Here is a 26,696-nt window from a genome sequence, read left to right as displayed (position 1 = left end):
CCCTGACCTTCATCTTGGGCTCCCAGAAACGTGGTAATCTAAGAAATCCCAGCCTTTTCTCTAAAGCATTTACAATCCAACAGAAATTGGTGACATAGCAACAGGGTTTTGAGAGTCCTTTTCTATGAGGAAGGAGGGCCTACACAGCATCTTTTAGGATATTTGGAAAGACAGCATTTCTATCTACTTAGGGAAGACTCAGGAACAAGATGGTAGCAAAGGTATTCTGCTGGAGAGTGAAAGCTCAGAGTTCAAGGCCTGCGCTAAAACACGTCCTTGCACACTTAGAGGCAGACAAAGGGCAAAGCACAGAGTGACATGTGTCTACGGGAGACTGGTGTCACCGATGGCGCATCTACACTGGGAGTAGGGGTCTGCTGATGCCCACAGGGACGTTGGTTGAGGGTCAGTAAACTTTCGTGCAGACAGAGATGTCTCTTCCTGTGAGACAGTGAGACTGGGCCTCACCCTCCAGAGAAGGCCAAGGCCTGTGCAGGTGCAAACAACACCTGCACACCTCCAGACAGGTGTGTGCAGAGTCAGAACAGCTGTCTATCAGAGCCTATGTACTTTCTCCTTGAACTCTAGAAGTGATAGGTCAACAGGGGAACTCAATAAAACATGATACCAGTTGTTATATGTGAAAAATGATGTCATACACCCCACAGCAGTGCCAAGAGGCAGCGTGGGAGCCCTGCCTCCCTCTCTGTCTTAGATACTGGCAAATGACATTTTCTCCATTTGATATAAACTGCTGGGCACCCTCCCTTCTCCCCAAAGTCACATCTAGGCGTCCCTATACCAAGATGCATAGACACCTCTCCTTTTCCACTGAAAAGGTGTTCAAGGCTAGAAATACACATTCTAAAGATGTTTATATATGTTTATTGCCAGCATCACTGTATGGGAGGGGATGGAGGACACGTGGATTTTTCAGAAATATATGGAACAAACAGATCAGTCTAGAGACAAAAAATGCAATGAAGTCATCAGGGTTACCAAAAAAGCCTACCCCAATCAGTTGCTTATTCAGGGACTAAATGGGCATGTGGGTAAGAATGATCACGTCGGAAACACGACCTAACCTTCCAGAACAAAACAAAAGATGGAAATAGCTCTCTGCCTTTGGAGCCTCTGCTAAGGTACACATCTTTCTCTCCAAGGAGCCCCAAGCCTGTCCTGGCTTATTTAAAAGAAGCACCCTTTTGGAAATATTTAGGAGGAAAGATGAAGGCATGACAGCTCAGGGTCTTCAGCTTTAGTTCAGATGTGGCAGCAGCCCAGTGACATCTCTGATCTCCAAACAATCAGTCACCGGGAAAACGGCACCCTGGCAAGTTCCAAGGTGATTAGTTATTCCTTGGCTTGTCTCATCAGTTTGAATCTGGGAGAGCTAATCTGGACCCAGGATCTGGAAAACGCTGTTCATCCAAATTACTCTAATCTGCAGGTAGATTCTGATTATCCTGCTCATCTTTCCTAGATCCATCTTCTGTTTCCATAGCAGCTAAAACCTCAGTAAAATGGGAGCATCTGGCCCAGGCTCAGGTAGAAGTCCCCTGGGAAAGTGAATCTGCTCCACGGCCACAAAAAGGGAGACAAAGGACTCTCGGACACGGCAGCAGGACAGCAGCAGGATGGACAGGAGAAGCTCAGACGTCAGAGCAGGGACTGCGAGTGACGGCGAGGAGGGGACAGGGTGAAGGTGGGGGAAAAAGTGAAATTAGAGCAGGAACATTTAGGATGCTGTGAAAGGGAGAACACAGAACCAAATACAGGGACAGTATAAGCACCAAAGGGCAGGACAGAGGGACAGAGGGGGAGGGGGTGGGGAAGAGAAACACCTAGAAAAAGACAAAGAGCTAACTGGCCGGAGGAGGGAACGAGAAAAGACATCAAACCGCAGACAGAGCCCCTTGACACAGGCAGAGGAAGTCAACCCTGATGATAAATGTTCTGCAGGTTTTAAAGGCACAGACTTCTCTGGCATCCGATAGCACTGGGGACTGAGCATTCAGCTTTGATGAATGGCGGGTACCTTGGACGCACAAAGTCTGTCCATCTGGACGGCCCCTCCTTCTCAAGTGCCCCGGGCCGTTCTCCCTCACTAATGAGCTCATGGACAGCTGAAGACTCTGGGTCAGTCTATGTGGAAGGACATTTCAGATGGAGATGGAGAGCTGCAGAGGCAGGAACAGCTCTCTCTGATCCCTACAGAGCCAAGAATGGTGGCCCAGGACAGCTCCCAGGGATCCAGGCCAATGCAGCTGGCAATTTCATGCCTTCCTCAGGACATTTATCAGGGCAAATGATCTCTGTGTGAGGAAATTTGGTATTTGGGGTTCATTAATAGCCCTACCCAGACTTTTCAAAATATCCAAATGGGGTGGCTACTGTGGTCCAACGCACTGCTGGTAGACAGCCCTCAGCTGTCAGCTGCTGTGTGGATTTTCTCATGTGGAAAGAGTCACCTGGGCCAAGGCCACATTCCTTATTGGGACAGCCTTAATTCAGACTGCTGTCTGATATAGAGAAGTAGCCCTATCACCTCGGTGAAGGACACTCTGGAACGGTCCCCCTAGCTTCAGAGCTCCCTACAGGGTGAGCTGAGATGCCCCACTGGACTGCGTCACAAGTTAGTTTCTCCCTCCACCCAACCTGGTGTCTTTCCTTTCCCTTCCAAGGGGTGAACCCAGGAGCCCACACCAATCACCTTCTCGGAGGGAAGAAAGGGAACTCTGGGGGAACCCAGCCTGCAACAAGCAACCAACAGTGCTAAGGTTCCTCTAAGACCCTGAAACCTGCACTCAGCAATGCACGCGACCTTCATCCATCCTTCCACGATCAGGTATATCTGTATGCATATACATGTACAGACTTACACACACACATATCATGTTACCCAGCAAGGAGCAACGGGATTCAGGACTGCTATTCACATCTCTACACAAACATCCCCCTTGCAGAAGCCTTTTCTAACCAAACCTCCTGTCACTGTCAATGTACGCTGCCCCATATTCTCACACTGTCTCTGTCTGTTATATTGTGGACTTTTGTATTATATCTTATGAGAATATGAGCCCCTGAAAGCAGAACCTCATCTTTCGTGGCTTACTGCTATGTCCCCCCTTGTCTAGAAGGGAGCCTGGAGCCTGTAAGCACTCAGTAAATATTGAAGAATGAATAAGATAATTGTACATTCCTTGTTCGCAAGTAAAAGCTAACCTAATCATAAATAACATCTGGTCTTAAATTCTAAAGATTTTAATGCCCCATCCACGAAAACATAAAACAACACTTAGTCTGGTCTGCATAAAATTGAAACGTTCAGATAAAGTAAATTTTGCAATTTGGCCACACATTAAGTTGTATTTGTAATCTTGGATCAATCAGAGTAAAACGACAACAAAACCACAAAACCAGCTAATGGCCGGATTTTGGCAATGCTGAAGAGGCACAGACTTGGAGGTTTTCCTTTAGGAACGCGGACATTTCGAGCTTCCAACCATCATCATGAGCCTGTGTTTTCTCTCTCTCAAAACAACGAGCTGAACAAGGCTGCTAATGCCAGTCCTTCTGCTATCAAACTTGACGTATAAGGTTCGTGCAAAATATCTTACCACCATTTCACTTAGACCCAAGTGGGATTAATTTCCAAGGGATTGAAAAGATACCCCAGAATGATTTCTGGAATCTTAGAGGGTATGTCTAGCAGAGAACACCAAACTTCAATGCAGAGCCAATAGTATATTATCAGGTTACCAAGAATGGAGAGCCCCTTGGACTAGGTAACAAATAGTATAATCCCCCTGCTCCATGACTAATGCCTCTCCCATTTCCTCTTACGACACTACACACCCAACTGCTGCTCCTACCTTTGGGGGAGATGTGTCTCCAGGTAACCGTAGGCTCTGGTCTACCCGTTGCTATGCAGGTGAGGCTGATGTTGTTTCCTTCGTTAATGGAGATATCTGAAGAAATCTCTACAATTTTGGGAGAGACTGTGGAGACAAAACAGAAGAGAAATAAAAACTCTGCTGGAAGATTTTTGTTATAAAAAAATAATAGTCGGCAGAAGAACCCAGAGACTAAAATGTATGGACGACGGTAAGTTAATGATGATGAATTAGACTCACCCTAGGCATGAACAAATACCTTAAGTTTAGCTTTCACTTGCTCCTGTTCAAAGACAAAGTTGGGGAGTCCAAATGGGAATAAACTCCACTGCAGCGCTGTGCACCCATCTCCTAGCCTCTGCCCTCTTCCCACCCCCACTGTGGTACCCACTCGCCCCAGACACACACCACGGAGCACTCACCCCTCCCATGCAGAGGTGTCTTCAGACAGTGCAATTCTGACATTGCTACATCGCCGCCTTACCAGCTCCCCTGCTCCCTGCTGCACCCTGATCAGACCCAGGCTCCCTCTCCTGGGTAGGGGCTGTTCATAATCAAACATCCACCCACGTTTCCACAGCCCTTCCCAGAGCCTCCATCTCTGCCAATCTCCTTGTTTCCCCACACTTCACGGCCTGCCTGGCCATTGCCTATTTGGATCTATGTTATTTCTTATATCCTCCTTGGCCAACTCCCAAACATCCTTTAAGGCCTGGGTTAAACGCCACTTTCTTCGTTGCAATCCCGCCTACCCTACAGTTCTCTGCCATCCTTGACAACTCAAACTTACTGCCTGTTCTTCATCTGTGTGGCCAGAGCACATTACACACACCTGATGGGGTGTCAACACATCACCACGTAGCCATCAACACTCCAGGTTTCTCCCAGGTCTCTGTTTTTCTCTCTGTCCTCTCACTCAGAAGGGGAGGAGTCATCCTAACAGGTAAAGTTCCTTCCATCTTTTGTTTTGAGCCAGGCTTTCCCTCAGAAGCTTACAGTCCATTGTGCAATGCCTTGTGCTTGCCTTATAGGAGTGACCCGAGGGGATGGCTGAGTCCTTTAGGACAGCCAGCCGTCCTGGGTAGACACCTTTTATATTCCGGAGTCCAGCAGCAGAACCTCATTATTGCTGCACAACTGAACCGGAGTCTCCTGGCTCAACTTTACCACCACTAAACATGGCATTTGGTTCTCTCTGTGGCTACTCACTTGGGTATCTGTCAAATGGTTTCTAATTCAGGGGCATAAAGTAAGGGTGTCATTTATGCAGCCCCCAAACTCCAATTCGACCACTTGAAAATAAATAAACACTCTCATGGTACATGTGCCTCACCTTTCCTTCTAGCCTGTAAATTACCAGCATATAACATATTTAACAAGAACTTTATTCATCTTTTTACTTTGTGCTGTCCTAAGGAGGGTGTCTTGCCTGCAGCAAGCAATTAATCATGTTAAGATTTCAAACCACACAGAGCTGAGTTAGTGAGGCTGCGTGTCTGTGCACACGTGTGTGTGTGTGTGTACACTTACACGTTCACGAGTATCTGGTGGGAGAGAAATAAGGGAGAGTGGATGTGGTGAGGGTTAGAGAAAGACCACTTACCATCTGGGACTTTCAGAATATAACATTGCAATTTACGGTTGTATCGTTTTAAAAGCTAGATTGAGCCTCCCAGGACAGAAAGGTAATTGATGAGTTAATGACTGAGCATTTGATTTGCTGACTGCCTGAAGGGTACAGACTTCTGAATTCTCCTACTTCTAGAATCATTTAAACTGATCATTGCGGAAATAAACACTTTGATGCATCTTATTCCCAGAGCATTAACCGAAGCATTCCCTTCTCAGGCACCGCTCCACCAGCACATCCTTCTGCCGGGTCCCTGCTCCCGCCCATTCTTGGCACCCACACGGCCCTGCTTGCTTCCCGGAGGACAGGCTGCCTGCAGAGTGTCAGCACTGGCCTTGCAGGCATTGCTTTGACTGTGCAGGTAAGTAATTTATTGATCTGTAAAGCACTCTGAGACGCTCTGCAAGGGATTATGTCACGCCAACGCCATGCAATAAAATAAAAAATGATGGACTTTGTGAACACAGGGTGATTTAGGGTTTGTAGTTGGAAGTGTGCTTAAAGCACATTTTAAGTGGAAATCAGGCTGGGTAATGAATTACGCTTGCTTTGGAAGGGCTTACTGGGAGTTCATTTTCCTGGCTTCTTACATGATAGCTAATCTGCTAATCATACACTGGAGAACAATGGACAGTCCCCAAGTAGGAGAGAAGGTGGTTTGGGCCAGAGCTGTCAGCACAGTGAGTATATTAAATGAGACAATTGCACCTCATGCTTGGAAAAATCATCAAGAATTATCTCCCCCTACTCGTAACTGGGAAGCGTCCAACTCAGGAAGTAGAAGTTGGAGAAATGCTTACTGTCCCTTCATCCCTGCCTACGAGTGTAGCTGGAGGGCAGCAAAATGTCCCCAGATGAATTTGGGAATTTAAGGAGTTTGAAGTTGCAGGGAGCTACGTTGGTGCCGCCACTGCATTCTAACCCTGACAACAGACCAGACCTTGACTCAGGAAAAAAGGAAAAAATAAAAGAAGACATTTTGTGCCCAGGAATAATTGTTACTGGAAGACTTGGGATGTCCCATGTTTTTTTTTTTCCTTCCCCTCTGCCACACATTGGAAGAATAAGAGTTGTTTTGAGCTATACATTAAATATACAAACACTAAGGAAAACTGATTAGCAAAAAACAAAACAAGAGAAAACAAGACAAAAATGGTCCATATATACTTTTCATGACATCTGTCCACATAGATAAGCACACATACACAAGAAATTCCTAATAAAATCAGCATGTGGCCCATGGGGGCTGCACATCAGAAACCCCTACAGAGGCTGGGTCAAAAGTCACTCAATAGACATTTGTGAACATATACACGATTGCGTGCTAGGTATATGAATAACATACGGAAATGTACCAATTTGCTTGGCCCTCCACGAACTTACAATCTGTCTGGGGACACAGTGCATATAAACACTCCAGACAGTTGGATAATAAAGGAAAATACGCTAGAAAATTGCGTGTGATTGAATGTGAGATGAATGGTACAAACATTAAGTGCTACGAGTTAGTAGGAGGGAGGACTGTCGGGAACGGGAGCGCCGGAGAAGGCCTCACCTCGGAGGAGAGTCTATTTTGGACATCAACAAATGAGAAATAGTCGTGTAGGCAGGAAAAGTAAAGCTGGTTCAAATGGGACAGAAATTCATGGGCACAGATGGGAAGGTAGAAAGCCATGGACTGAATAAAGATACCAAGTCAACTTGCAAGAGGATGCGTAGAGCAGGAGTTGCCGTCCTCGCTCTGCCGTGTTCTAACCAGACAACTTGGCCAGGCTCCTTCACCAATAGGAGCCTCACCTTCCTCGTCTATAAAGTGGAGCTCATGACTGTATGGGGCTCACGAGATTCTACTGAGAGCGAAAGAGTAAATGCATGAAACATGCTGAGAGCAGTTCCCAGCAATGTGAAGAGCTCGAGAAATGAGCTTTAATATTGCATGTGCTTGGCGGACACACATATGTAGCGTCCACACAGAGTGGACAGTCAATACATTTTAACAGGATCAATAGAAAGCAGGATACAAGATCAATGAGGTGAGCCAGAGACAGATGATGGGGCACCCTGAATGGCGAGGTCCAGCATTTTAACTCTACTCTGCAGATAACAGCAAGCGCTTGATTTTTTTTTTTTTTATTTAAAGGAATGTCATAATTTTTAAGAATTTATTTTAAGGAATCTGTTAGCAATGTGTCAGATGAAGTGGGATAGAGAAAAATTAGAGTTAGAGGAATCAATCTGTAAGAGTGATGTTCAAAGCCTGGATTAAAGTGTTGGCTCTGTAAAGATGAAAAAGGGGGGTGGATTTGAGAGCAACGCCCAGGGAAATGCATGGGAACTTGAGCTGCCTGCAGGGGGATAGACACAGACTCAAGCAGGCACACTGTTTCATTCAACAGCAGCTGGGTGTCTGCACCAGAAAAATCCCTGCAACTTATGCAAGGAACGACTTTGGGGGACATCATTAATTTGATTAACTTAATTCTGTTGTAGACATCCTCATGGTGAGATGATAAGAGATATCCACATAGAAATATCTTGTTAGCGGTTGGAATTATTATATATGATGGAAGGTATGGGACAAGATGCAGTCCAAGGATCCAACCGCAAGGTAAACGGATTGAAGGGGTGAGAACTGAAGCCTCAAAAGTAAATTAGACCTTCTAAGAGAGTTGATGGCTCCCTTTTCCGAAATACATTTATGTGCTGTCTTCTGGCTTTTGAGATCGGAATCTGGAAAACATGCCAATTAGAGAAGCAGAAAAGATCACAAAGTGGTTAAGAGACGCTCAGGAAGAAAGACAGACGACAAACGAGCCATATTCTTTGGATGCGGTTCCACAGTTAATATATTATGCTAAGGTTTAATCTGGCTCTTATTGAATTTTAATCTAAATGTGTAAATAATTAAAGAAGATAATTATTGAAACGGTATTCGGAGGGACTTCCCTACTCTCGGTTCGGCTTCCACACTGCCCAGGTGTTGAGTTTTAATAATTATGTCATTAATAAATAGCAATTTGCTGTTTTTAGCACACAGTAGATATCCTATTAAATCCAAATTAAGATGCTTTATTAAGCGCTGTGCAGTCCTGTGGGGCTGAGAAGGCACTTAAGCTGTTTGGACCTGGTTGCCCTGCACGGTGTGTGCAGATCTGTGTATCCCTGGCGCTTTGCTGCCAGGGGCGTGTCACCTCCTCCTTCTGCTCTGTTGTGAAGACTGGAGATGCCTCACCTACTCGGGACAGTCTTCCCAGCAAACTTTGCTACTAAGGCCTTGGGGCATTTGTCTTTATCGGGCCTGAGAGGGACACATTTGGAGTGCCCTGGGCCCTTTTGCTTTCCACTCTGCACAGAAACACAGAGACTCTGGGCCCATGTGAACAGCCTGGGGCATGAATGCTGAACTAGACAGGGAGGCTGAAAGATGTAGTCAAGCTGGGGTTGGTCTGCAGACTAGGCCATCTTTCACTCGGGCCTCTGCCTACCCAGGCACGGTGGAGTGCACAGTGGAGTGTTTCACATACGGATTCAGGCTGTGGCAAAGGGCTTGAGGGGGAATTTCCTTCTCTTGTGGAGAGACAAGTCAGTCCAGAGCGTGAGGACAAACTCCTTCTTTGGCCTACAAGGCCCTCTGTGCTCTGCCTTCTGCCTTTCCTCTCCACACTCTTCCCCTCTCATCCTCTAATTCTCCCTGTGCTGGCCACCTCTCCGCCTGAAACTCCCCAAGCTCTTCCTGGACTCAAGGCCAAGGGCCTGCTCACCTCTTCCCTGTCATCACAGGGCTGGTTCCATCTTATTCTTTCAATCACAGCTCCTCAAAGAAGACTTCCTCGACCACCCTTTCTGAAAAAGAGCCCCACACCACACTGTTCGTGTCGCCCTTGTCCACCTCTCCCAAATAAAATGTCAGGTCCACTCATTCTCCTGCTCATGGAAGCGTCTGGCACATACCGTCCATAATGTCTGGCATTGTCTGTGTTCAACAAATAATTTTTGAGTCAAGGAATTATTGTGTTTTATCAAGTCTGTATGTAAATGCAAATAAATTGAAATGAGTGAATTTCCTCGAAATCTTTAGCCCCTGAAGAGGACTCTTAGTGTACACGATAATGTTGACAATTACCACTTATTAAATACCTGCCACAAACAGGTGTTTTACATATATTACCCTTTATTTTATTTTTCCTACATTAACCCTATGAGTTGATCAACTGTTTGGATTTACCTAGAATTGAGGGTTCCCAGGGACAAAGGACTTTTGGTGCTAAAACCAAGAGTTTCAGGCAAACAGAAATTCAATGGCCACCCTAATGGTTCCCCGTATTTTAAAGATGAGGGCATTGATTCTTAGCGAGGTCAAGGAACCTGCTGAAGCATATACAGCTGAAAATTACAGTGTCTTTATTTTTTTTAAAGAGGGATAATATGAGTTAGAAAAATAACAAATTCGCATGGAATTGTGTGCATGCACATACAAAATAAACAGAAACACCAACACCTATGTGTTTGTGAATTCCTACACCATGCACGAAATGCTTCAGGGATCTTGAACCCATTAGTGGATAATCTTATCCTGCATGAGAATCCTAGGAAGCAATACTATCGTTATTCCTCTGGTCAGATGAAGAAACTAAGGATTAGTGAGATTTCAGTAATTTGCTCAAGGGATGAAGTTGGGACCTGAAAGCCAGTAATGTCTGATCCCGACTGTGTGTTCTTCACACAGAGAGCTGAGCGCAGTGAAACACAGATCTCAAGCAATCCAACCACACAAAATCTGGTTCCTTTCACACCTGCAGGGGGACATGCCCACCACAGTGTGCAGAGACAGGGAACCCTCCCTGCTGCTGTCTGGATAGTGCTGTTCAATACCACAGAGTGGATGGCCGGTTTCATATCTCTTGGATTTCTCCACCTTTGCATAAATACTTCCCCTTCCTCCTCTTCGTCTTCCTTCCTTCTCCTCTCCCTTCCTTCCAAGAAATATCTGCACGATAGACTGGGCCTTCCAGCATTGCGGGGTCTGTAGGATCCCTTTTGATACAAAGAATCCTAAACTTCACAGCAGAAGACCAAGTTTCAAGCCCGAACCCAATAATTACGAGCTCTATAGTCTCATACGAATCATTTGACTCTCTGATTATATTAATTATATGAATACCTACCTTGCTTCCTCAAAATAGATGTTCTGTGGATCAGATAAAAATTTAAAAGCCACGTGTTAAACATAAAGTCTTATTCAAGTGGGATTTCTTAGCATGACTAAAAAAGTGAGTTTGTAGGGGGCAATGCAAAGAGAAACACAGACTTTGGGTGCAGTGGGGGATTGTTTGGGGTTAGGGTGGGGAAGGGCACCATCTCCTTCCTCAACCCTCACAGGCACTGACCACGGCTTCACCTGTGCCCACAGTTCCGGGACAAACAGCATCTTTAAGTGAGGACTCGGGATTCAGCCTGGCACACGCATCAGGAGCCCACTCTCCTGCCAGCAATTGCCTGCTGTCTTCATTTTCAAGCAGGGGAAGGTCAGATTACAGATACTCAGAATCCAGAACGAAAGCGTGAAAATGCAGAAAGCTCCTTAATGGCACAACCTCGGGCGATTGTTACTTCCTTTACCAGAAACCCTTCTGTCATTTGCTACATCTTATTCTGCCTCTCTTTCTCTCGCCATATGAAATCCATTCATGTTTGCTGGGAGAATCATGCCACCCCGGGGGGAAAAAAAGGCTAGTGATTTATTTGGGATTAGTCATAAACCACTGGTTCTGAAGTTTGGAATTAGTTACTTTTAGGATCAACCAAAATGTGGACGGAAGTTTTTATGAGCTCCACTGCCTGACCCACTTTAGTCATTCCTGATGGAGACAGAGACAAGAAAAGTAAACACCATTCACTCCTCACTCCATGCTTCTCTGCTTCTGGGCATAGGAGTGTAAATTGAATTTCACAGCAACCTACCTGGAACCATAAGTACCTTATTAGAGATTGGGCAACATCTAAGAAATTATCAAGAAGTGTCTCTTCATCAGTTGTTTAATGTGGGAACATCAGAGAAGTTTTGCTAATCAAGATATAGACCTGCCATCCAGGCAAGACTGGCTATTTTCAGCTTCTAGTGCTATGAAGAGTCCCCTGGGTGGAGTGCATAGGGCCAGCTATGTTGCCTTCCATCATCACACCCCAGCAAGTTAGGAGAGATGGGATGGGAAGGGAAGGGCATGGAGCACATCCTGGGCTGAGCACTCTGCCAGTGGTGTAACATCTGCTGCTCTGACCAGGGCTGCCCACCCTGTTTTCTTTTCTGCCACCCATTGGAAGAAGAGTTGTCTTGGGCCACACCTTTAATTCACAAACAATAATGAAAGACGGAAAGCAATGAAAATAAGGTCTGTGCATACTTTTCTGGCTGACAACATAGATAAACAAAAAAAGCCTCAGTAATCTACATGCAGCCCACAGGTTGCTGGTTGGACACCCCTGTTAGACCCCCCCACAGTAAATCTTAAAGTCTGATTTCTCCAAAGCTTGGAGAGGCTGAACAGCTAAACCAATCAACACCATCATGTAGGAAGTCACATAGTTGCTGATTTTCTAATAAAATGCCGCTGACAACTAAAAGCCAGAGTTTCGACAAGCCAGAGATTCTCAAAAATTAAAATGATGCCACATCAAAGAAAAAAAGAAGCAATTAATTCAATTCATTACATGATTTTTCTTTTTTGAGATGGAGTGTTACTTTGTCACCCTTGGTAGAGTGCCCTGTGTCACAACCTCAAACCTCAGCAACCTTAAACTCTTGGGCTCAAGCAATTCTCTTGCCTCAGCCTCCCGAGTAGCTGGGACTACAGGTGCCTGCCACAAAGCCTGGCTATTTTTTAGAGATGAGGTACAGCTCTGGCTCATGCTGGTCTCAATCTCGTGACTCAGGCAACCCAGCAACCTTGGCCTCCCACAGTGCAGGATTACAGTTGTGAGCCACCACGCCTGGCTCATTATGTGTTTTTTTATGGGGAAGAAAACAAAAGGAGAAATAAAACTCAGGAAAATGTTACTTTTTAATTATTATTTCTCATGAAGAAAAAAAAAACGAATATGGGTTGAACATCTAATGAGGACTAATTTCCCATGTCATCCAGGAAACTGGGGCTTTAAATAGCTTACCGTGTGCTCAAAGCCACTGAACTTGAAAGTGGCTATTCTGAGACCAAGCTCTTTTCTACAGGGATTTTGGGATCAAATGATGTACGTAGGTATAATTGGAAGCACTTAGTGAATTACTAATCACTCTGCAAATGAATGCTATTGTGATTGAGAGAATGCAGAGTTCAATCAATTAGCAGTAAACAGCATAATTGTTTGCTGTAAAAACCAACCCTGTCTTGCTGACCAGAATTTCTTTATAGCGCCTAGCAACGCCAGTGGGCACCCATGGCTTCTTCCACATCCATCTCAGAGATAAGGGCTGGCAAGACACTCCCGTTCCTTCCCGTTTCTACTCCCTGCTCACCGGGAGCTGTATTCCTATAGTTCCCAATGGTCAGAGCCTTGCCATATCTTTTCAAGGCTCCAGGGCAAACCCCTCTAAGATCTTTCTTTTGCTTTCCAGGCATCTGGCATCTTAGCACAGTTCTGTCTTCCCAAGGCAAGAATGCTGTTGATGTCCAGGAAACCCGCATGACCAGTCAAGGTAACCCAGGTACACAATGGTGACTCCCACGTTGACCCCATCCCAGACCCAACTGGTGCTATTCTCTCCTAGAGGGACTTTTTGCACAAACTCTGAAAGATCTTCACAGGATACTGACAAGACCCCCATCAGACTCAAAGAATTGGCTGGGGTCACCCCAGGCAGCTGCACCTTCCCCTGGAGGGACCCTGTGAAGAGACTTCAGTTCTAGAAACTGCAATGCCTGTGATACCATTCCATTTCATTTTCAAAAGAGGTCATTTTTTTTTTCTACAAAATCGGGGAAATGTTATCTGACTCTGCCCCTTGGATATTCTTGTTTGTGTTCAAAAAGCCACCTCACAGAAGGAAAAAATTACCTTTTCATAATAGGCTGGGCCATGACGCTGTCTTAGGATAAACTTTCTATTCCTACATCTTGATGTAATACAATCAGCAAATGTGCAGATAGATATGTATAGGTCACTGTAATATCTTAGACTCTGCTGGTCCCCCCCACACACACACCTCGGTCCTTAAGAGACATTCAGGTAATTATCATCCCTCTCTCTCTCCCAGGCTACCCCAATTCAGGTCAGACGGAAGGCAACCAGGTGGAGCCAAAGCCCCTGTCCCCAGGTGGTCCTCACTCCCAGCTCTGGGCTCTGCATCTCTGCACGTCAATCTGCCAGCTGCCAGCAGTGCCAAGCTCACTCCCATTCTTAGCTGGCTTGATGGCGTCTTCAGCACTTTAATTCCTAATTGCCTAAAAGCAGTGGTAGTTACGCACTTCAAACACAAGCTATAAAACCGTGCAGCCGGGAATTATGCTGACTGCGGTAGGGAGGTCATGAGGAAGGCTTCACCCCACCCCACTTTTTGGCTGCAGTAGGGTACAAATTATTCCCAGATTTTTCTCTTTTCCTCCAAGAAACTGCAAGAGCAAGTTCAGCAAAGGAGGGTAGTTAGTCCGGAAAGGAGTTTCTGTCTCTCTCCAGCTGGAAGGCAAACTTGAGCTAAAGCCACACTTCCTGTGACCCTCATCCTTGGGAATAATGTACGCAACTGGAAGGAAGCCATATCTTATTATCCAACTTTCAATCTGAAGTGTGAGAGGTGGTCCCACTGCTGTCCAAGGTAACCCGTCTGTTGGTTTTAAAATGATTTTTGTTCCAAGGCCTTATTGCCACTAAATCCCTCATAAAGGTTATGGTTGAGGAACAGATCAAGATGAAGCTTCTTTCCCCCTGGCATGAGGGGCAGAGATGCAGGCCTGTCTGTTTTAAGCTACAAGTTCTCCCCGAGAGCGGCAGTTCTGTTAATCCCCCTGTGAAATGTCACAGCGAGTGAGGGAGTGCAGTTGGGGAAAGGAAAAAGTTTCAACATTACTTCTTGTTAATACAAAGCTTGTCAAACACATCACCTAGAAATACGGAATGTCTTTATTAGATTCTTTTATCTCCCCCCGAGATTGGAGGGACGCAGCCAGTTGCTTCTCAGTAGAGATGTCATCATCCAGAAACTAATTAAAGGCTATGCAGGAAGCTGGGTCTCTCACACTCTGGAGAACAAAATGCATTAGCAACCGAAGTTAAAAAAAAAAAAAATTACAAGTGAACTTTATATCGAAAAGGGCAAGTTGGGAATTTGACAATAAGTCTTCTTTCTCCCTCACCAGCTCACAGCAGGAGAAAGTGGGAGCATGAGGATATCGATGAATCTTGACACGAGGCCATCTGCTCCCCACATCACTCAGGAAGGGATTTCTCCTCTCTCCTTCTCTCTCTCTCTCTCTCTCGGCACACAGGTGCAGAGGCCACCTGACTACTGACTATGGGAAACGAAACTGTATGGGTTTCGTGCCAGTATTTTTTCTTACTACTGAGAGCTGACAAAGATTGAGCTCTGAACAGCATTCGTCTACCTATGCAAAGCAAAGAGCTTGGCCACTTGGGCCACAATATGTCCTAATAATTACAGAAAAGCAAAGAGGAGGAGATGTTATGCCTCAAAGCAGACACAGTCTCAGAATCCAAGTCCCTGGATAGCTTCAACCATGTAATAAACTTTCTGCATGCCAATCAGTGAACAATTCCATTCCACTGTGTTTATATAGTTATCAGCAACCCCTACACGCAGTGTCAGCACCTTCTTAGATTTCTCCTGCTGATGTTTCATGATCTTTTGTGTTTTGCTACTCCTAGTTGTCCACAGAATAACATTTGTTGCTTGTAGTTCAAGGCCTTCCCCCATTCAGTGCTAACCCTGCTGCTACCTTACACCACGACGGTGCTGGCACAGTGTCTGCGGCCATGTTTCTGAGTCCTTTCCAGGTGATGAGTTTCTTCAGCCTTACGAGGTTCTTGCTTTTCATCTCTACTTCTCCAAAATGCTTCTCATCATTTGGTCATATATAAAAACACCTTGATCTCCCCTAGGATGAATGACTGATATTAAACAAATGAACAGACTCAATAGCCTAAATGTCTATTGTCTCTTTCTTCCCGGAGAATAAAGTGTAAAGTCTTTGGTTTGACATTTGGGCCATCCCCACATTCCCTACTTAGCTTCTACCATTCTCTCAAATATTGTACATTTGCCTCTATCTGAATGAATTAACATGCACCAAGGTTATCTGCAAGTTTCCAGAATATCATGGCACCCAATAGTTCAAGGATCCAAAGCCCATTAGACTGAGATTCTAATCCTGGATCCTGTATCTACTATGAGTTAGCCATATATTTTTTTCTTCTTTCTTTTTTTGTATTGTGGTAAAATACCCATATCATAAAATTTACCATCTTAACCATTTTTAGGCCTTCTATTCAGTGGTATTAAACATATGCACATGTGTTCAAGATAGCCATTTAACCTGCAAAGTGCATATGCGATGTGTAATAATACCTAGCAGGCGCTTATGACAAGTAGTTTAGATAATTCATGTAGTACTTAGCACATGTTAATAGATCAAAACAGAAATGCACACACAAATGTGTGCTCACCACTCCCACTAGAATCACACTCCCTAATCCCTGAGTAACAAAATCCAAGGAGCTCCATTTTACCCAATCTAATGGCAGATTTTTGTCATTATTTCATCTTTCAGCATCATTTGACTGAGATCTATCCTTTCTTCTTTGGCTTGAAGCTGTCACACTGTCCTTGTTGTGCTTTGACCTTGCTGGTCACTCCTCCTCAACAAACTCTAAATGTTCAAGTGCCCTGTGTGTCTGGACCACTGGTCTTGTTCTCTAACCACAGTTCTCCCATCCTGTCTGTGGGTTTAACTACCAACAGAAGCTCATAGTTTCCAAGTTCATGCCTTCAGCCCTGACCTCTCATTTGAGCTTTGCTCTCAAACACTAAATTCTGGATTTAAGGCTTTTCCCCCATGTGGACACAGAACTCAGTTTTCCCCTCTGAGAATCATAGGGCTACCCCCGGTATCAAGCGAGCTCCCATAGTAAAGAGCTTAGAACATTACTGCATACGTAATGTACACCTGGTAAAAGATGGCAATTTGGCCTATCTATCATCTTTATTGAATTATTCAGTAGTAAATGCACTTACGATATCCCGAGCAGAATTCTAGATGATTCTGCTCTCCACCTCAAACCCTTCTTCTCCCCTGGTATACCCAATCCTGGTCAATCACACCATCGACTATTTAATTGCTAAGAATAAAGATACAGAGTCAGCCTTGATTTCATTCTTTCGCCACAACAAATTATTAAGTCCTGCTGGCTTTATCTCAAAAATGACCCTGGCCCTAAATAGATACGATTCTCTCCCCTCTTATCATGTTTCTTTTCCTTTCCTGCCTAAGTCTGTTCTACTGTTATCTCTACTCTGGTCTTCTTGTTTTTATTGTTTACATGGGCATTCCATTTTCTGTATCACATCTGGAGTAATTAAAAAAATACAAATAAAAACATAACTCAGATCATATTATTCCCTGCTTAAAAGATGCCAATGGCATCTGATTACACTTGGAATGAAATTCAACATTTGTGCCTGTGTCTCTGAGATGCACACAGCTGGCCCTGGGGGAAGTTTCTGCCTTTACTGGACTGTTCTGCCCAGAATTCACTCAGGTTCCTGATCTGCTTTCTGTTCCTCTGCTCCCCCTGGAGGCCTGTGCTGATCCCATGTGCTCCAGGGAAGTGCTCTTTCCCCAGACCTTCATTTGCTCAGCTGTCTGTAATTTAGTTTCCACTTCAAGCGTCCCCTACTCAGTACCCTTCCTGACTACGCTACCTCCAATAGTTTGCTGGCCACCCCAGTACCTGCTCTAGTTATTTACATGGCAGGTGTCACTCTGAAATTCTCATTCATTTGTTCAGTGTCTGCTTTCTCTCTCTTCTCCTTAAAATGCAGCTCCCATGAGAAGCAAGCCTCATATTGTCCCCACTCTGTCCTTGCCATTAACGACAGTGCCGAACGCTTAGTCTGGGCTTGTTACATTTCACTGTGTATGTGAACTGCTCTGGCCAGAATGAACTCACCCCTCCCTTGTCACCCCACAGTTCTTTGTTCAAACCACCTTGATAGAGCAGATCACATTCTGGGTTACTAACTCTTGGCATGCGTACCTGTCCCCTCTATAGAACATGAGACTCGAGAAGGCCTAGAGGGCCTATTCTATTCTAGAAGAGGGCCTATTCTAGAAGGGCCTAGAACCTTCCGCTCCCTTTTCTATGCTTTAGTCTTATGCTTACAGCATGGAACAGTGTCTCTTGCAGATACCTGGGGTCCTGCACATTCATGTTCCTTTGTGTGTTTGAACTGAATCGCACATACACAGTATCCCATTCCCATCCCCGTAATATTAAAGGACGTATTTCTAGCAAAGGTTTCCATGACACAGCCATTGACCCTGGAGTGATTAAACTGTTGCTGCTGCACACGGATCAAAAGCCACACAGGTGTTTCATACGTGTATGGCTGTGTGTGCACACATGTGCCTCCCGGGAATCGGAGGGCCAGGCAGCCATATTTCCTGTTGGAGAATTTGCTGCTTGTGGTAAAGCCAGAGAAAGAGCCAACATGCTTTTGAGGAGTCTAAGTTCATTTTCTTCTTCTAAGGCACCGGAACATCAAAGCAAACAATGGCCTACAGGCTGCTCTTCTTGTACTGAGAAGGTTGTGTTGAGTAACACAGAAAAGCTAAACAAAAACCCTGTCACCGGACAATAAATTAAAAATAGGTCTGTGCTACTGAAGATAAATCAGTGGCTTTAATACTCCTCCCCTGAGCTGGGCATCTTCAAGGAACACAGGACAGGTGTCTCTAGGCTGAAGTATTGGTTAAAAAGCTGTCCTTTAAATTACATTTGGGCTATTTCTTTCCTGGCTGGCTATATTTTTTGTGATCTATCTGGAGGCTTAAAAAGACACACAGAAAAATAAATCTCAGTTCCATTAAGCACACACTACAGACTTGCATATTTGTTCTTATCTTTGGCCTCCTTCCTTTCTATCATCCTCCGCACCTCCGCCCCTTCCCAACACTATCAAACATCAGCACCAGAAAATGTTTACGATTACTCCAGACACCAATACTAATCTAATTCCCTGTAATTGCTATTCATCATCATGGAGCTTTCCTTTCTTTCTTATTAGGCTCTATTGCTCACACTCCACGTACCTGTAACTCTAGATACCAACTCACATGTGCTTATTTATAGAGTCAAAATGGTTGGCAAAGGAGTGGCCTCCCATCCACACTGTCAAGCAGAGACCTGGGCGCGGTGGAGACAGCCCAGGGGGCCCTGCTAGGAGTCTAGATTAGATTAGCACAAGTTAATGCACTTGCCTTCGTTTTAAATCAGACATGGGCCCCTGCTGAGATGAATCAATATTTAATAATTGTGAGATACAGTTATGCCTGTGTGCGGGGGTCTCCATTTCACCCTCGTGGGGAACTATTTGCAACAACATTGCACATATAGCGTATCATAATGCCGCACGCAGGCTCCTCTGGCAATTCCTATTTTTATCAGCAGTACTATCCACTTCTAAAATGCATAATAAGGATAATAAGTTAACCCCCAGAAGAGATTTGCCTAGACCAAAGTGGGTAGCCTGAGTTCATTAAGGCAGACAGTGGAATTTTCCTTCTTAGAGATGTGGGCTGGGAAGGGTGCTCCAGAGTCTAGAAGGAGAAGGAACCACTTCATTTTTGAGAGTACTTTTCAGAGCAGAATTAGTTGTAAGGACATGGGCTTGAGGGAGATAAGACCTTCGCCCCACCTCAGTTCTTCCATCCCCCCACTTGTGTCACCCTAAGCCTGTCCCTTCCCTCTGAGCTTCAGCTTTCCAGCTGTGAAAGGAGGGGGTTCTTTGTCACATGGCAGCTGTCCTGCGCACAGTAGGACGGTTTGGAGAATTCTTGGTCTTTACCTGCTGGAAGCCAGCAGTATCTTCACCCCAAATTCCTCCCCAGGACACACACTGCGGAGACAACCAAGAGTGTCTCCAGATAGCCCCTAATGCCCTCTGGAATAGAGAATCATGGAGACGCCTGCTGTCAAACCGCTGAGCTAGCTTAGCTCATCCTTACAATGGCTTCCAGCTTTTTGTGATGCTGTCTCATTTTCCCATTTTGGAAATCTCCACGTAGGATGTCAGTCAGAGGCACGGATTGTCTCCCCTACATACCACTCTCCTTTTAGTTGCCTAGTCTGGGTTCACGTTCAAAGCAGAGCTGTACATCGCCTAGCCCTGTACCTCCCTCTCAGCCCTAAAAGGTAGAGGGGTGCCGTTTGCTCCATCACCATCCTCAGCACCCTTCTGTCCCAGCCACCCATATCAGGGTCCTAGAAGCCAACGTGGCATCACAAGCCTGTTCTTGCTCTTACAAATGCTTCCTAGTCTACGTCACCGGAGTCTCCTCAGTGGCATCTCATGGGCCCCTTCCACAGGTCACAGCAACATGGGCCGCTAGCTACTGAATGGCTCATCACCAGGGCAAATTCATCACAGGAGCCTCAGCCTGAGCACTGGAAGGAATCCATCAATTGGCGAGGAATGAATGCATTAATCTGGGGTGATTAGATCCTTTTATCAGGCTTCCTAAAATACACTGCCTTCCCCAAGCACACTGAGCAGGGCCAGCTCACCCTAAAGGGATAGATGGGGGGGGGTGTGTGACATGAGTGGAAACTAAAACAGAACAGCTAAGGGAATTATGAAGTATGGGGGGGTGCTGAGAAGCCAGATACGGTATTGGTGAACATAATTCTCCATTTTCATCTGGTTTCATCTTGTTTGTTCAGGGTACTCAGGGAAAAGCAGAAAACAAAAAAATAAGAAAACCACAAGAATAATAAAAGCTACCACCTGAACAATTTCCTTCCCAGGAAAGAGAAGCAAGACTCTGGAAAGGTCCTCAGAGTGCCCCTCAAATTGCACCGTGAGGTTGGAAGGCCATGGGAGCTTCTAAGCACTTTCAAAGCAGAGATGAGCAACGGCTCAGGGCCGTGTCTCCCATGAACACAGTGGGGAGCGCTGGACGGTACACAGGTGGGTCCCGGCATTCAGACACGGGCAACACTGTCCTAGACACAGAGTCAGGGAGTGGGCCTGTTCAAACACCTGCTGTCACCTCAAACCTCTCTCCGAAGGTGGTCCCAGAGGTGGTCCACAGGGGTCCCTGGCAGGTCCCTGCAGCAGTAAGGGTCTGGACAGTGGACCAATAGCAAAGCCGCAGGGTCCTCTCCTGGGTACATATTTGGGTCACAAGTTCCCTGTCTTAGGCTTTATTCCCTCCACTGCCTCACAGTGTCCTTGTGTGAATCCAATAAGATAACTTCCTTGAAAGTATTTCCATATCAAACATGAGAAATGGCTGTAATGCCACAGCCCGAGACCCGGAATATTTCAGGACAAAAGTCTGAAGAAAAAGACAAAAGAAAAAAAGCAGGCTGCCCAGTGCAGCGGCCAAGTGGAGGTACCACGGCGTCCCTATCTGCTAATGACATCAGCGATTTCAAGTGGCCTGCAGGCTCCTCGGGGAAGGAGGAGACCAGCCACAGCTAGAAATAAAAAGAGAAATCTGCTTCAGAGGCCTGAGAGCAGGCGGGATTCCCACGGAGGAGGCGTGGGCTGTCAGGAACAGGCGAGCTAGTTTATTTCCGGCTGCGCTGGTCAGTGACTATTTCCTCTAACTTAGGCTGCTCTGTTTCCCATTTGCATCTCCAAGCTCTCATCATGATTTATGCTCCCCTTGGGCAGAACATCATCATGAGCTGGAATCAAGTCCAACTCAGGCTCCTGCGAGGAGGTCCCCATGAAGACAAGAGCTGTGGCAATGGCTCAGTGGTTCGTTCTGGTCACCAGAGGTTCCGGCTGGAGTTTCTTTCCTTCTGCCTTTAGTAAATTTGGAATCAAGTGGACTCCCTGAAAGCCTTGGCTTTATTGATTTCAATCATCATCTTAACTACCTAAGGCAGAACTCTTAGACGTGACTTCATTCTTCCCCTAATCTCCCACTTCTAGGGAGGAAGAGAGATTAATAGGCAAGGACCGCAGTTATTTTTGATTAGGATGAATGAAGTCCAGTGACGCTGTCTGCTCTGAAGAGCCTTGACCCATTATTTGCCTGAATACAAAAGCAGGGTCAACATCAGAAAATCCAAGCCCAAAAATACAGTGAAAGTAATTGATGCTCCCGAGTCCTGCAGGCCCCTCTCCCTTCTCTACCAGGGCTCGCTCCCAGGTTCCATAAAAGTTCTGCTTCTGAGGACTAACTTCCAACCCTCTACCATGCTGAAGACATGAATCCTATTTTAGTGATTGTGATCAGTAAGAAAAAAATGACATTAAAGAACATTGTCATGACCAGATACTCATTTTTCTTAATAATGTCAGCGTTTAAATTATATATAGCAAAGTTAGCAACGCTGAGAGATTTGGAATGGGTAACCATGGCTATTGGCGAAGGAAGAAAACAACTATTTGTGGAATAACAAAGTCATGTGCCACAGGATAGTTGGAAGGCACGAAACTCTAATTTTGGACATCTCATTAGACAAGTCGTGGAGAAAGTTTGGTGTGTACCATAATAAATGTAAGACTTATTTCACAGAGATGTTCTAATAGCAGGGAACTTCCTTTCCCAGCAAGAAAAGTGAGAAGAGAAAACCATGTTATAGGGAACAAAACAAGTGAGTTTTTTGTTTGTTTTGCGGGGGTTTTTTGTTTGTTTTTTTGAGATAGTCATACACTACTGTCCTGGGTAGAGCACTGTGGCAGCATCATAGCTCACAGCAAGTTCAAACTCTTGGGCTCAGACCATCCTCTTGCCTCAGCCTCCAAGTACCTGAGACTATAGGTACTTGCCAAAATACTGGCTACTTGTCTGTTTTTAGTAGAGACAGGGTCTCACTCTTGTTCAGGCTGGTCTTGAACTGCTGAGTTCAAGTAATCTGCCTGCCTTGGCCTCCCTGAGTACTAGGATTGCAGGCATGAGCCAGCATGCCGGGCTATAAAAAAGGTTTGATGTCTCTCACCACAGAAAGGGTGCACAGATGCCCGTGTGTATACCTGTGCGTAGGAACAAAGACACGCACATGCTCATGGACTGATGGGGGTGAGGGCAACAGAGAGGCAGGGAGGGAGTCTGAGGCTTACGCCTGGACTATCTTCCAACGTTGAATTTTTTGTTTTGTTTTTCATTTCTGTTAAGAAGTTTTCCTATTTCTATAGCACCGCACACAGATATGGTAGTTTATTTCCAGTAAGTGAGAGCATAACAAAGCCAATATCATCACAAGACTGTCACTATATATAAACAATCTCAGCAGAAGAATCTGGTGTGCTGAGGCAGAGTACCATAATGTGAATCCAAAAAATTAGAACATCAAAGAAAAAAAAAAGGTGAGCCGAGCCGAAAGCAGAAGCCCCAGCCATACAGTCTCACAAAAATGTTTCCTTCTAAACGGCTCCTCTGACCCCAGGAGGCTGTGCTGTATGTCCACGGTGGCACAGTACATTAATAATGCTGTTAACCCGATCGGAGGTCAGCTGCCTAAAAATGAATATCTTTTTGCCAGAAAACTCTGTGTAGACAGTTCTTCATTAAAGGTATCTGGTGTGATTAAAAATAACCTAAATTTAGATTTAGACAAATACAGGATTGCAATGTGGGGGGAGCCAGCCCCTCCCGGATTTTCTTTCCTGGTGTGAACAATTAGGGGACAGAGCCAAGTCTCAGGGGTGATCAGAGGGCTTCCCCAGCTGTACCACCAGGACAGGAGGAGAAGAATGTGTGAGCCTGCAGAGAAGGACTTCCTAGGCCCTTTTGTCTCCAGGGAAAAGAAGCAGCTCTTCGTGTGGGGCCGAACTTATCTCCCTGCGCAGCAGTGGATGGAGAAGTGTTAAAAAAAAAAAAAGAGCAGCGCCCACCTGCCTGTGCACCCAGGGAGGGGCCAGCGCCAGTGCCCTCTACACCTGCACCAAGGAGGAAGCACAGAAAGTGAGTCGGAAGAGGGGTCTGTTTGGGAGACAGTGACCCTCTGAATCAGCTGGATTCCCAGCCTCACCCTGGGAAAAGACAGCAAAGGAGTGAGGAAAGGGGGGAAACTTTTCTCTAGCCCCGGCAAAGAGGAAGCCGTTTTGGGTGAAATCTCCCTCTCTTGTGGGTGGACAGGGATATGGAACAGGAGGGGATACCCTTTAAACTCCATCATTTCAAGAGAGGCTCTCAAAAACCAAAAGTAAAACATTTCTAATATAAAATCCCTCTGGTTTGTATTTTAGCTCCACTGTATACATAGAAAACGCTTAAATCATGTGATTTTCCATAATAACAACATAGGCAATATTCTCCAAGAGGCTCCGTAAGTAAAGTCTACAAAGTCTACCAGCATTGCAGGAGGGTTAAGGGTGCAGGTATCAGATCATAAAGCAATAACGGAGGCAGTTCAGTCATGGAGAGATTGCTGTTTGCTCTGGCAGTGGGGAAGGCAGTATAAGCCTTCAGATCAGCGGTCTGAACGCACATCTAGTGGTCCTCATGCATGTTTAGCGGCTAATGATTTATAATTTCAAATTACCCACTAAACCCTTTACTTCTTTTTTTTTTCTTTTTTGAGACAGAATCTCGTTATGTCCCCCTTGGTAGAGTTCTGTGGCATCACAGCTCACAGCAACCTGCAACTCTTGGGCTTAAGCAATCCTCTTGCCTTAGCCTCACAAGTAGCTGGGACTCCAGGTACCAGCCATAAAGCCTGGCTGTTTTTTTTGTTCTAGTTATTATTGTTGTTTGGCAGGCTCGGGCTGGGTTTGAACTAGCCGGCACTCTAGCCACTGAGCTACAGGCACCCAATCTAAACCCTTTACTTGTCATTAGAACACAGGCTCTGGAATGGGAATAGTTCACAAGAGTATTTTTCCAACCTTGGTCTCTAGAACTTAATACTCTATGGGATTTTTCCAGGTTGAGCACAGCACGTTTAACAGGAAGAAGGTTCGTTCTGATGCAGTACTATTCTTTTTTGATAATTAAATTTTATATGAATTATTTTTCTGAAGCCCGTTGGTTTCTCTCCTTCTTGGCTCTAATTAGACACCTTAGTTTCATCCTGTAGCACTGCATTTGTTTTCAAATACAATAAAGACAGTGGCATTTAGCCTGATTCATAACTTTAGTTTATATATTTGGATGGGGCCATCTGAAGTTTCTGACTTTTTAGATTTAGAGAGAAGTTACTTGGTCTGGTGCTTTCAAAGAACATGAAGCGTTTTCAAAGGATACTTATTTTTTTTAAGGCAGTTAATTTCTATTTTAGAAAATATTGTGAGGACGTGCACAGGCCTTTGGTTCTTTCTCCAAATGGTGATTGCAATTTGGCTCTAGAGTCCCATAACTATGATGGCTGCTAATCTAGAGTTTCTACTGGAAAGAAATTCCCTTCAGAAAAAAAAAAAAAGGACTTCTTGGTATGTTGTTAAAGTTTCTAGCAAGGTGCTTGGCACCAAGCACAAACTAGATCTGATTAAAATAGAGCAGAGACGGCAAGACCCTCATGTTTTGTGTCTGTTCAGGTTGATGCCACATGTGGCCAGTGGGAACTGCAAACTCATCTGGAACCAGTCAGCATGCCTCCCTCTGCAGGCTCCTGGGTCCTCCCAGGGTCATGCCAAATGTGTCCATTACTGTGGTAACTGAATAACCATTCCCTGAGCACCTACTATGTGCTGGACCCATGGAACAAGGATGGGAGTGGATACAATGACAGGGTTCCAGTTCAAGGATGCACCAGCAGGTGTGGGAGTTTCCAGCGTATCCAACAAGCAATGTACACACATGCCACAGGGGACGCACACACAGAGTGTGATAGAAAGACAGGGTATCTGAGGAAAATGCAGAGAAAGTCACCGTGTGTTTGGGTCTTAGAGAAAATATGGGCATCCGAGTCAGCAAAGGGGAGCATTACAGGAAGCAGAAGGCATGGGAGAACGCTGGAAGCAAAAATCTCTGAAATACCAGGGAATCAATTAGTCCACATTCCTCTACTAAAATATGAGTGGTAGAACTCAATGGTAGAAAGATCATGTGGGGTCCCATTTTGCAGAAATTTATAAGCCTTACTAAAATGTTTGGATTTGTTTCATAAGAAATGGGGATCTATCAAAGGATTGTAAACTGCTTTGTGTTTTGAAAAAGCAATGCTAGCAGTAACATAGGTGGCATCTCGGAGAGAGTACCAATTCCAGGGAGCCCCTGAGTCACTGTCATCATCACGAGCCCACCAGCTGCCACTACTTTTCAATTTTATTGCCATCTGACCTTTACTGAGTGCCTATTATTTTTAAGCATACAAAATACTTTAAACCCACTGCCTCAATCCATCTTCACAGCAACCCAACATGGCCGGTATTATTATTCCCCTTATTTATACATGACAGAGAGAGGGGTTAGATAAACATACCCAAGGCCACGTAACTTGTGAGTGTGACCTGAAGTATGATCTGAATGCGGGTGGGCTGACCCTGGAGCCGCCCCCCTTAGCCAGCACATCACTGCCTGAAAGCCTAAAAGTCCCCCTTAGACACGACATCAGATTGATCTAAGAGAGAAAAAGAATGAAATGGAAAAGAGGACAGGACTATTTAGGAGATGGAATTTCAAGACTTGGTAAGGTAAATGAATACCAGCAACAGAACAGATGTGTAACAAAAAGTAAAAGATAAACTTGCCGAAGACCCTGAGCTTTCTCGTTTCATTGACTTGACATGTTGTGTCATTAGCTGAGATGGAAAAAGTGGTTGCAGAGAATATTTACTCACAAAATATCCACTGGACATTGGCCACTCCTTAGAGCTGCCCCCCAGCATCGGAACCACCTTCCCATATAAAAGAAAACTTCCAGGGCACACTTAAGTTATGTTGATCCAAAAAAAGAAAGAGTAAAAAGAATATGCTTTGAACTTCTTTAGAATATACTTTAATTAATGGTCTTTACAAATTTCCACAGCACACCTAAGTTTCTCTCAC

At 45.1% G+C, this 26,696-nt stretch overlaps 1 protein-coding gene across 4 annotated transcripts in view; it reads right to left on the bottom strand.

Moving 5' to 3' along the window:
* NTM (neurotrimin) overlaps window positions 1-26,696 on the bottom strand; it is a 915,982-nt gene that overhangs the window by 117,015 nt on the left and 772,271 nt on the right. For all 4 annotated transcript variants that reach the window (XM_012808945.1, XM_003795914.2, XM_023516784.1 and 1 more), the window contains one exon: window positions 3,876-4,001. In XM_012808945.1, coding sequence (XP_012664399.1) covers window positions 3,876-4,001 — 126 coding nt within the window. The remainder of the gene's footprint in view (window positions 1-3,875; window positions 4,002-26,696) is intronic.

The sequence above is a fragment of the Otolemur garnettii genome, unplaced genomic scaffold (assembly GCF_000181295.1).
Source record: "Otolemur garnettii isolate 467f Iridium unplaced genomic scaffold, OtoGar3 scaffold00097, whole genome shotgun sequence".
NCBI lineage: Eukaryota > Metazoa > Chordata > Mammalia > Primates > Galagidae > Otolemur > Otolemur garnettii.
The sequence above is the reverse complement of the archived record's forward strand: the minus strand, read 5'-3'. Positions and strand labels throughout refer to the sequence as shown.